The sequence below is a fragment of the Pristis pectinata genome, chromosome 17, assembly GCF_009764475.1.
Source record: "Pristis pectinata isolate sPriPec2 chromosome 17, sPriPec2.1.pri, whole genome shotgun sequence".
In the NCBI taxonomy this organism is placed as follows: Eukaryota; Metazoa; Chordata; class Chondrichthyes; order Rhinopristiformes; family Pristidae; genus Pristis; species Pristis pectinata.
Window position 1 is genome coordinate 33,375,322 of NC_067421.1, and position 12,536 is coordinate 33,387,857.

A 12,536-nucleotide genomic window follows, 5' to 3' on the forward strand; every position below is an offset into this window, starting at 1 on the left:
TAACATAAAAGGCAAATCAACTATCTTGTCTGTAGGCACAGTACAAGTGACACTAGGGACAGATGATTGCAACACTGGCAATAAATACTGTAAAACAAAACAATGGAATTTGTAAGGAATATTTAAGCCCACAGAGAAAAGACAAGTCTAATTAACAATTGAATACTATGGCAACAGACAACAGATGCACTCAATATGGCAGATAGCAAAACAACTGTTGAACAAATTTAGACATGTCAGTGAGGTGGAATGATGGCTGGGTAAAATTCTCTTTTTGCATAAAAAGTAAAAACCTTCTAATACAAATGATAACTTCTTTCCCCTTTCTAAAATGGGATTTTATCCAAGACATGTTTTGCAGCAATTAATATTAAGGCAATATTTGAAATGAGGCTATCTGAAAATATTGAAAAGGCATACTTGTACAAGACAATTACACATCAGAGCACTATACAAAAACTACCATTTACTCTCCACAGAAAAGGATTCCTACCATATTTGCCCACTTTTCCTACAAACCTTTTATCCTTTATCCTGATATTCAGTTTCATAATGAGTCCTACATAGAATTGCTTCTAATGTACACGCCAGAAGCAACCCACTTGGCTGACCCAACCAGTTCACACCGGCATTCATGTTCTAGTTGAGTATCCTCCCATCTGAACAGAGCTGCATTCATTTCTCTTGCTCAAATGGTTATCTAGCCTCCCTCTAAATGCATGAAATCTATTTATCCATCTCAACCATTCTGTGTTGTATGGAGTTCCATGTTCCCAACAAACTTAAATTTCTTCTGAATTCCCCATTTCTGGATGCCTGGTTTTATTCTCCAGAAATGAATGTACTCTATCAAACCATCTCTAAATTTAAAAGCTTCAGCCATTGCTTTGAATAGAAAAGCAACCCGATTACTTGATAGGCATAACCTTACATTTTTGATGTTGCCCTTGTGAATCCTTTTCCTTTTCTAAATGCCTTTGTTAGCTCTATAATATAGCAACCAGAACCATTGAGCTCGCCTTGGCAAAACAAAGAACTCCTCAGCTTCACATTTCTGCTAGACTTGAAGGTTCAAAATTGGATTGCTACCTGAGCCACCTGCAAGTTGGGACAGGGCCAATAAGATCAGAGTTAAATGTGTGGCTCAAAGATTGAGAGGGAAGTGGGTTTGAATTTGTGGAACATTGGTACCAGTATTGGGGAAGGAGGGAGCTGTTCCGATGGGACAGGCTCCACCTGAACCATGCTGGAACAAGGGTCCTGGCGAATTGCATAACTAGGGCTGTGGAGGGTTTTAAATTAAATAGTTGGGGGGGGGGGGAGGGGTTGGTGAGTGAGTTCAAAAGTATGGATAAAGTAAAAGGGAAGGAGTGCGCAGGAGAGGTTACTGAAATCTCCAGAATAAAGACGACAAAATTCAGAAAGGAATAAGAATTTAACTTCAGGCAACATGGAGACAAGTTTAAGAAGCGTGGTGAATACACAGTGTTTGAAATAAGGTAGATGAGCTTATAGTGCAGTTAGAAATTGGCAGGTATGACGTTGTGAGCATCACAGTTGTGGTTGAAAGAAGATCACAGCTGTGAGCTAAACATGCACATCCTATTGAAAAGACACAGGTGGGCAGAGGGGGGTGGGGTGGCTCTGGTTTCAAAAAAAAATGAAATCAAATCCTTATAAAGTGATATAGGATCAGAAGATGTAGAATTCTTGTGGGTGGAGTTAAGAAACTGCAAGGGTAAAAAGACCCTGTTGGGAGTTATATACAGGCCTCCAAATAGTAGTCAGGATGTGAGGTACAAATTTCAACAGGAGATAGAAAAGGCATGTAAAAAGGGTAATGTTATGGTGGTCATGGGGGATTTCAATGCAGGTAGATTGGGAATATCAGGTTGGCACTGGATCCCAAGAGAAGGAATTTGAAGAATGCCTACAAGATGGCTTTTTAGAGCAGCTTATGGTCAAGCCCACTAGGAAAAATGCAATTCTGGATTTGAATAGGGAGCTTAAGGTAAAGGAATCTTTAGGAGGCAGTGATCATAATATGATAGAATTCACCCTGCAATTTGAGAGAGAGAAGCTAAAATTGAATGTATCGGTATTACAGTTGAGTAAAGGTAACTACAGAGCCATGAGAGAGGAGCTGGCCAAAGTTAATTGGAAGGGGACCCCAGCAGGGATGACAGTAGAACAGCAATGGCAGGAGTTTCTGGGAGTAATTCAGAAGACCCAGGATCAGTTCATCCCAAAGAAGCAGCATTCTAAAAGGGAGGACGAGGAAACCGTGGCTGACCAAGAAAGTTAAAGACAACATAAAACCAAGAGAGGGCATAAAATATTGCAAAAATTAGTGGGAAGTTAGATGATTGGGAAGCTTTTTAAAAACCAACAGAAGGCAACTAAATAAGCAATAAGGGGAGAAAAGATGAAATATGAAGGTAAGCTAGCCAATAATATAAGAGGATACTAAATGTTTTTTTAGATATAGAGAGAGTAAGAGGCAAGAGTGGACATTGGACCACGGGAAAATGATGCTGGAGAGGTAGTAATGGGGAACAAAGAAATGGAGACAAACTGAATAAGTATTTTGTGTCAGTCTTTACTGTGGAAGACACCAGCAATATGTCAGACATTCAAGAGTCGGGGTAGAAGTGAGTGTAGTCACTATTACTAAAGAGAAGGGAAGCTGAAAGGTCTAAAAGTGGATAAGTCACCTGGACCAGGGGACTACACAGGGTTCTGAAAAAGGTAGCTGAAGAGATTGTGGAGGCATTAATAGTGATCTTTCAGGAATCGTTCCACAGGACTGGAAAAATTGCAAATGTCACTCCATTCTTCAAGAAAGGAGGGAGGCAAAAGACAGGAAATTACAGGACAGTAAGCCTGACTTCAGTGGTTGGTAAGATGTTAGTCCATTATTAAGGATGAGGTTTCCAGATACTTGGAAGCACATGATAAAATAGGCTAAAGTCAGCATGGTTGCCTTAAGGGGAGATCTTGTCTGACAAATCTCTTGGAATTCTTTGAGGAAGTAACAGGCAGGATAAACAAAGGAAAGTCAGTGGATTTGGTTAATTGGATTTTCAGAAGGCCTTCGACAAGGTGCTGCACATGAGGTTGCTAAACAAGATAAGAGCCCATGGTATTACAGAAAAGGTACTAGCATAGATAGAATGGCTGACTGGTAGAAGGCAAAGAGTGGGAATAAAGGGGGCCTTTTCTGGTTGGCTTCCAGTGACTAAAGGTGTTCCATGGGTTGGTGTTGGGTCTGCTACTTTTCATGTTGTATGTTAATGATCTGGATGATGGAATTGATGGCTTTGTGGCCAAGTTTGTGGATGATACAAAGATGGGGGGGGGGGGGGGGGGTAGTGCTGAGGAAGCAGGGAGTCTGCAGAAGGACTTGGACAGAATGGGCAAAGAAGTGGCAGATGGAATACAGCATAGGGAAGTGTACAGTCATGCACTTTGGTAGAAGGAATAAAGTCGCAGACTACTTTCTAAATGGGGAGCGAATTCAGAAATTGGAGGCGCAAAGGGACTTGTGAATCCTAGTGCAGGATTCCCTAAAGGGTAATTTGCAGGTTGAGTCAAGTAAGGAAGGCAAATGCAATGTTAAAATTCACTTTGAGAAGACCAGAATATAAAAGCAAGGATGTAATGCTGAAGCTTTATAAGACACTGGTCAGACCACATTTGGAGTATTGTGAGCAGTTTTGGGCCCTATACCGAAGGATGGATGTGCTGATATTGGAAAGGGTCCAGAGGAGGTTTACAAGAATGATCCCAGGAATGAAAGGGTTAATGTACAAGGAGCATTTGATGGCTCTGGGCCTGTACTCACTGGAATTTAGATGGATGAGGGGGGAATCTCATTGAAACCTACCGAATATTGAAAGGCCTGGATAGAGTGGACGTGGAGAGGATGTTTCCAGTAGTAGGCATCTAGGACCAGAGGGCACAGCCTCAGAATAAAAGGATGTCCCTTTAGAACAGATGAGGAGGAATTTCTTCAGCCAGAGGGTGGTAAATCTGTGGAATTCATTGCCACATGCAGCTGTGGAGGCCAAGTCATTGGGTATATTTAAAGTGGAAGTTGATAGGTTCTTGATTAGTAAGGGCATCAGAGGTTATGGGGAAAAGGTAGGAGAACAGGGTTGAGAGGGGAAAAATGAATTGGCCATAATGGAATGGCAGAGCAGACTTGATGGGCTGAGTGGCCTAATTCTGTTTCTGTCTCATGGTCTTAAAATTGATTATGTATTGCAAAAGTGGGATATTTGTAAATTTCAAGAAGGCAAAGAAATTAAGAAAAACATGGGCATGTTTAAATCTTACATTTAATCTTCAATCCAAAATCCTAATGGCACTGAGTGCCAGAGGTCACTAATGTACTTGTTACTGGAACAGAGAAATGTTCAGCAAATTCTCAAGAGAATGTTGACTAAAAGCACAATGAATTTTCCATTTCATGGTGAAGAAATTACCGATGAAATCTCAATAGTTTCCTGTATGAAATTTATTTCACATCATAACACTTAAACATTGATTTAAAGACCTTCATGAAAAATAGGTAATCCTGTCTTGTTTGTTGTTTTTGCCTACTTGCATTACCATGTTTGAATTTTATGAAGTTTACGGTATAAACTTATAATTAATGGATCTGAAAAGGTATGGAAAAGATCAAGTTATGTTGTTTCATTAGTGGATAAAGCCCAAATCAGATAACCAGGATCTTACTATTAACAGCTAGAGATATTGTCAAATTAATGGGAATATGGATATGAACTACAAATTGTCCTTCTATTCACTGACACATGGTCCTGAAAAGTTTGTGTAAACAAATCAAAAGAACTGTAGATGCTTATAACCTAAAATAAAAACAGAAAATGCTAGAAAAACTCAGATGACGCAGCATATGTAGAGAGAAAGTTTCTCTTTTCACAGGTGAAGCCTGACTAAGCTTTTCTAGTATTTCCAGTTTTTACTTAAGCTTGTATATGTCAACTTTTAAATTTAGAGCACTCTACATGGGGACTAGATAAAGGTCACAATTGCCCCTTTAACTGAGAAAACAAGTTTTGCAAGTTCACTTTTGATTAGCACATTTGAATACAGGAGGTTGCACTTTGAAAAAAGTGCCTTCTGGGCACTTAATTGGGGAAATTAATGGAGCAATGTAGAGTAGAAGAGGGCAGGTTGAAAAGCTGGTCAAGGGTAGCAAAAGAGATGGGTAGAAAATGATACTTTCACGAAGTTGGTCTCAAGAACCTTAAAGAGACAATCAATTGTTCATGGCAAAAACATGTAGATACTAGAAACCTGAAATAAAAGTAGCATTCTAGAAATTTTCAGGTCATGCAGCATCTGTGGAGAGAGAAATGTTTCAGATGCTGGGTAACCTGCTGAGAATTTCTAATGTTTACCCTCGTCTTTGATAGTATTGGTATTTCAGACATTAATTGTTCTATTCCTCAAAGATCATACATTATAGGATTATTAAAGCTAAGAATTTGGTCACTTCCCCCAAATAACACTTAATTTGTATCAGTTCTATTTAAGTACAGCTCTGAAGTGCCTTGGGATATTCTCCTATGCTTTAGGGAGCTAGTGAAATGCAAATTTTTGTACCTTTTTAAAAATTGTAAATTAAAACTGCACAACCTTAACTGTCCCAGCTACCTAACTTTTCAAACCTACATCTCCAAGCAGGAAAGCACCAAGGGCAAAAGGACAAATTCTTCTGTGCTCAGTTGTCACTTGCAGCACAAACTCGCATCATGAAATGCTATCAATAGATTCTAGTTAGAGAGACAGCATCTTTAATTTAAACCCAACAGGTTCAGATAAACAGTAAACTTCAGCTTGTCCAACACATGTTTGATGTGAAATATACAATAATTATCCTTAATGACACAATTACTTTCTTCCCACCACCATCCCACCTTCATTACAATTTTGAAAATAGTTTGGCCCAAATGCAGAAATTCAACAAGTGTCAGTAATTCAAAACTACTTGGGAAGAAAATATTAATAATACAGCACAACCAAAACCAAAAAGACAGCTTTGGTTTTAAATGATCAGGTTAAGGGAGGAATTGGAGGAAAATGATTTTTTTTTCAGAAGAACCTGGCTACCACATGCCCAAATCTCAATGTTAGTGTGCAGATGCAGTAAGCAATTGGCATACTTCATACAATGCATGAAATTTTACTAATTATAGAAAGTCTCAATGGGACTACAGCTAGCATACAATGTATATTCTGGCTCCATTCTTGTCATGGAGGGATTGCATAGATTTTTTTGGGGGGGGGGGGGGTGTGGAATTGGATGATTATCCTTGAGGGCCAAATACAACCTGTTAAGAAGAATGAAAGATAAAATCAATAAATAGGTGAAATTCTGAAGAAGATTGATAGGATAGATGCTGGATGGAAATTGACCTGCTTGAAGAATGTAGAATAAGGTCACTAACAAAGGTCTGAGATATAAAACAACTCTTTACTGAGAAAGTTATGAATCTTTAGAAGTCATTAACATGGCTATAGATGCTTGGTTGTTGAGGGAAATTTCAATAAAACATTTTGATACTCAGTTGGTACCTTCTACTCATAGGAAAAGTTCTAAAAACAAAGCTTAAAAACTAGGGAATTTGGGGCAGTCAAAACCAATACATCCACTATTCCTGTAGCCAACAATATTAATAAAAAAGCTGGAACTTGTCAGATTTATCCTCTTAAGCTGCATTAAATTCTCCACTACAATTTTGCTGAATTCCTCCTTCACACTAAATCTCGAGTCCCCACTATTTCTAAAAGGTTTGTCTTATTAGAAAATGCAGTGTTTAAAACCTCTTCAATTCCCTAAAGGCCACTAAACAAAGGTCTGAGATGTAAAATAACTCCCATTTCTAACTGTAAGCACCCTTACTTTCATTTTTATTAATCTTTCTTCCTATATTAACTCCCATGGACATTTTTAAGAATTTGTTTTTAATCTTGCTTGTCAGCTTATTCCATCTATTTTCCCTTCTCACCAATTTTTTTACTTCCTCTGCTGAATGCTAAAATCTTCATGTTTACAACTATTTTGGTTAATATTACAAGCTGCTTTTAATCTTCAAGTTTTCCCTTGTTAGCCATAGGTGGAGCATTTTATTGTACAGCTCAGCAGTAAATTGTACATTAAGAGAAAAGTTTTCAAAGACCATTTGTTCAGCTATGTTTGGATCAGAAAAGAAGTTGGAAGTTTTATCTTGCATGTGATTATCATCTCTTAGAAGCATTCAATATAATCTGCAGGGGAATGAGTTTAGAGCTAAGTCATTGCATGTTTTTCTATGGTGATCTTTTAAAAAAAACTTACCATAACTGTGCAATCCTCTGATCCACTGGCAATAACATGGTCATTGTGTGGACACCACTCAATGTCCAGCACCTGCCCTGTGTGACCACAAACCGTTGGATATGACTTATCAATCCGGCCTGTCTGTGAACAGAGAATGATATACATCAGATTATTGTTTAAACAGACAATACCAAGTTTCAAAAGCTCCAAACCCTTGATGCAGAGTTCTGGGTACAAATCCCATCCAGATAATGAAAACTGAATTCTCACCCCATTCTCCTTAATCAATGGTTATCTAAACTCATTTACTCTGCCGAAAACTACACCATCAGAACTGCGTAAAAGTTTAGCACTAAATTAACTCAGACACTACAATGACTCAGTGTCAGCAGGGGATAATGTCAGCACTTAAGTACATCAATGAAGCATACACAAGAGGTATGGCTCTGTACCTCTTACAATGGAAATCTTCACTCTGATAAACAGCTGTTCAATATTTTTAAAAAATGTACACTTTAGGAATAACATCATGTAGATGTAAACAAATATCACCAATGTCATATCTTCAGGAAATTCACATTGCAAAATTCCCTTTCTTAAAAAAACAAATAGCTACTTATGAGCAAGTTTTGCCCCATGCATTTTATATTTATTATTTGTCACAATTAGTAGCTGTGCTTGTATTTACATAGGCTAGCAGCTCAGGAAGTGCCAGCATTTATTTCTAACTGAGAAGTGTGCCTGTCAAATGATCCACTTGAGAATGCCTGAGAAACAGGAAACTGCACAGGTTCTCAAGCTATTACTCCTCTTATACTTTGGGAACATCAGAAAACTAAGTCTCATGAGCAAGCTGCATTTAGACTTTTCTTGCCCTTTCCCTCAAGCTGCCATGTTCCACTTGGCTCCAGACATGTTAACAACCTACTTGTGATGCTTCTCTACCAGACTAGAGGTACATCAATTTTTGATTCTGCTTCTCACCACATACCATGAACCAACCCCAACTTTTGAATAGGATCATGGTAAAAACAAGTGAGCTACATTTGATGGGTATGAAGTGTGGTTAACCAGTTAGGAGGCAGTTACCTTAAAACACACATTGGATGGGAAGTTAGAAATCCTGCTTCCATTCTTTAGGGTGAGAAATTAGATGAGTTTTAAGACAAAATCAAAACAATTGGAATTGGGTGGGGAGAAGTGCCAAAAATTAAGCTAATTATGACTTGTGTTCATAAAAGTCATAATTGACTTGTGCATTAAGATTGATCCAACAAAGTGCCAATGGACATTACAACAGTTTAGCATTTCAGAAATCAGTAAGTGCTGGATCAAGGGGCAACACTGTGCTTAAGTCAATCTCTTCCCGAAAAAAATCTAATCATAAACTGGAATTCATGTTCAGTGTTGACATCTCAGTACAAGTTAATTGTCAATACCAAAATGTTTTATTTCATGAGTAGCTCTGGTCTACAGAGCTCTGCCAATTATTATTAATAGGCAGGAAGCTCATAATTCCTTGCCATATATTTTGCAGATGTCCAACTATTCCATTGGTCTGGGAGTTCAACAAACCAAAATGGTACAGTATGGTGGCTACATTCAAGCCACTTGCAACTCTTCTCATTACTACCATTAGGGTGGTGGTACAGGAGCCTGAAGACCCACACTCAATGTTTCTTCCCCTCCGTCGTCATATTTCTGAATGGTCCATTGCACCCACAAACTCTCGTTAGTCTTCTTTTGCACTATATTTCAGGTAACTCAGTAATTGTCTTGTACTGTACTGCTACCCGCAAAACAACAAATTTCAGTGTAAGTTGGTGATAAACCTGATTCTAATTAACAAGCACAATGAGAATTTAAAACCTGACAGTTTATGGTTTTTCAACACAAGGAAGCAATTCCTTTAATCATCTAAAGAAATATTTCTGAAGTGTAATCACTTTTGTAGTGTGACTAGCAATTTGTACACAAGCAATTTTTAGTAAGGTTGGGTGTGAGATAAATATTGGGAAGAACACTGGAGATACTGCAATGTGATGTTTGACACCCCAATCTGCAAACAGCCTTTGCTCAACACCTCATCCGAAAGACCATACCTTTGACCACACAGCACTTTCCTCAGTGCTACATTGGAGAGTCAGCCAAGATTTTCTTGCTCCAGTCTCGTGGGATTTGTCAGGGACACTATCAACTGTTCATATGGTATGGTCAAACAGCTGGACACTTTAATTTGTCACCATTTGGCCAGATTAAAAGGCACCTCACTCTTCTCTGCAAGACACTGCTTCTATCTAACTCCTAAACCACACTCGCACAAACTCCTCTATCTGGGATGATTTTCAATACCACATCTTGGATAAAACTGCAAATATCACATACATTTAACATTTCATAATACTGCCCAGTTTATCATAGAAATGCAGAAAACAAAACAGTTAAACACATTAAAGCTGTCTGATTGGAAGGATATGATGGAGGCTGTAATTCAACCTCAAGGTTCATATGTCACCATTTAAAGGATCATATTACCTGGAACTGAAATACGACTCAGTAATCCAATTGCAGGGAACACTGATGTCATAACTCAGGAGCAAAACTCAATATATTTTCCACTTAATCTCAAGATTAAATTACATTCTTATCCACTTCAAGTTCAGTTTACAATGCTCTGCAAAATCTGGTGAACTAAAATCAGGCTTAAGTTCTTACAACCTGAACTTAAATATCCCAGGATTCACTACATCTATAGCTGTTGCCTCAAAAGGATCAGCAGCTGCAAAAGGTTTTACACAAAACCTCCAACTTCTGTAAATTTGGGGCACTAATCTAGAAGGTAGCAAAAGCAACATCAGCTCAATCAGAATCAGATTTATTACCACTGACTTGTATGTCGTGAAATTTGTTGTTTTGCAGCTCCAGTCAGTGGAAAGACAAAGTTACAAAAATAAATAGTGCAAAAAACCCAATAACGAGGTGGTGTTCATGGGTTTCATGGACTGTTCAGATATCTGATGGCAGAGGGGAAGTAGCTTTTCCTAAATTGTTGAGTGTGAGTCTTCAGGCTCCTGTACCACCTCCCCGATGGTATTAATGAGAAGGGGGAATCACCCCACTCCACAAATGTGATGGAGGCAAACAGCAGGAAGTAATCAGAAAAGACCGCCTCAAATTAGGAATACAATCCTAATGAATGGTGTTATGATAACTTGTGAGCATTCATCTTAATGATTTTAGACTACAGTAGAGCAGAAACATGGCTCCTTTTGCTTAGCATTTGGAAATGGTGTATTTTCACCAGAAAAAAATTAAAGCAATTGTAATTTGGTTGTTGTAATTGTAAAACAACTTGTGATTTAGTTTATTATTTAGTATAAAGCTGTGGTACCATCAGACAAAAGTATGATCAAGCCATCAGGAAAAGAATCTTGTGTTAACAAAAAAAATTTCCAGAGCACTGGATGCCAGACTAGGTTACAACAAAATAGCCATGCCTTAGAAGAACACTTGTTCAAGTTCCACATTGCCTGGAGCATGCAATCCAGTGGAAGATGCTGTTTTCCCAATTGAGACATTAAACTGAAGCCTCACCTATCCTCTATTTGAAAGCTGAGTTCTCAAGATATTCTAGCCAATAACCATCATTTAATGGAAGTGGAGGGGTGCGGAGTGAGGTGCTGCGTTTTTCTTGTTTGGGTGGTATTTGGATTACAAATAGAGGACAAGGGTTGATCCTCAATGGGGATCATGAGGTAACAGCTTGTAAGCAAAAAAAAAACTGCTGCCTGTAACTGGAAAGATAAGAGCACAGTAGAGGTGGTTACTGAGCTGGCAAGAGGACAAACAACAATAGTGTTGACGACAAAAGATTCTAGGAAGTTGAGAATGGCATTGTGGGCCAGTGGGGGAAAGAGTGTGAAGGGAAATGCAGCAGAGCTGAAAATTTCTGAATATGATTAAGTCTGTTTCAGTACAGTAGGTGTGAAATTTGTTTGGGAAGTTAAACTCAAGTTACAAATCCATCTTAACCTTGGGTGTAAGACAAAAGACATTCAATGCTGGAAGAGAAAAGCAGATTGAAGGGTGGAAATCTGCAAAGACAAAGTAGGTGATGCATCTCTGATAGAGGCAAAGTACATCTGTGGAGAGGAAACCATTGATAATGTGAAGTATCAAAGAGGCTGGGATGGAAAACCAATGGGGCAACAGAGGAACAGTTTCAAGAAAAAACAAGTTTGAAACCTGCACGAGGGGGAGGCTGATAATATGCGCTAAGAGGAAAGGGGTGAGTGGCTGGTGAAGCCGCAGTATTTGTTGAACAGATGGTTCAGAACAATGAAAAAGATGACTATGAAGTCCTCCCATTTAGTGGTGGAGGCAAGATGAGAGGAATCGGGGAGAGGGATTAAAGGACACTTCAGGACATGAATTGTGTGAACAATGGATCAGAAAAATGAGCCACAGCCAGAACCATAAACTGACTTGAGCTAGTTCCACTTTCCAATCTCTACTATAGTCAGCACCAGATGGTCAGCAAACCAAACAGCCATCGTTTAGATATAACAACTGATGTCATCTAATGTTCACTACCATGAAAAATGACTTACCTAAATCACTCAGTTGACTGTATCGTTCTCTGCCCACCCTCAATAGAACAAAATTGCTCTAACAGTGGCAAGACAGCAACTTTCTCCACAAATAGTTTAATTTCAAGAGGTTGTTCTCAAGGAGAAAAAAAAGTTTAACTCCCTGGTGGTAATGTGCCAGTGTCTATATTTCAATTAGCACCCATACCAGAATAATTCTGTCCCTCCTCCTGCAAGCACAACCCCATGGAGAGCACTGAACTGGATAAAACATGTGCTAATTTTATCAATTTCAACTTCAGTGCAGGTTGGTCACATATCATCAAGACTATGGATTTTGAAGTCATCTGATTACTTCACTTGATTATCTGGCGGAGGGGTGCTGTGGTGGCTGATCATGGAATGCCAATAACCAGCTGTAAACAGGATAGGGGCTGTGCAAGGGAGGGGAGGGAAACAAATTGCAAAGAAAATTTTAAGAGGTTTAGCTGCAGTAGCTCAGGCAGACATTCACTGAGGGTTGTATTAAACTGTTGGATTACAGAAAGTGAGCTAACATTCTCTTCATTTCTGAGACCATGTCTAATGTTCTCCAGTTT

General features: G+C 38.8%; 1 protein-coding gene across 1 annotated transcript in view; it reads right to left on the minus strand.

Moving 5' to 3' along the window:
• Positions 1-12,536, minus strand: part of LOC127579273 (coronin-1C-like) — a 112,733-nt gene that overhangs the window by 44,291 nt on the left and 55,906 nt on the right. The window contains exon 3 of the mRNA XM_052031952.1: positions 7,367-7,489. Coding sequence (XP_051887912.1) covers positions 7,367-7,489 — 123 coding nt within the window. The remainder of the gene's footprint in view (positions 1-7,366; positions 7,490-12,536) is intronic.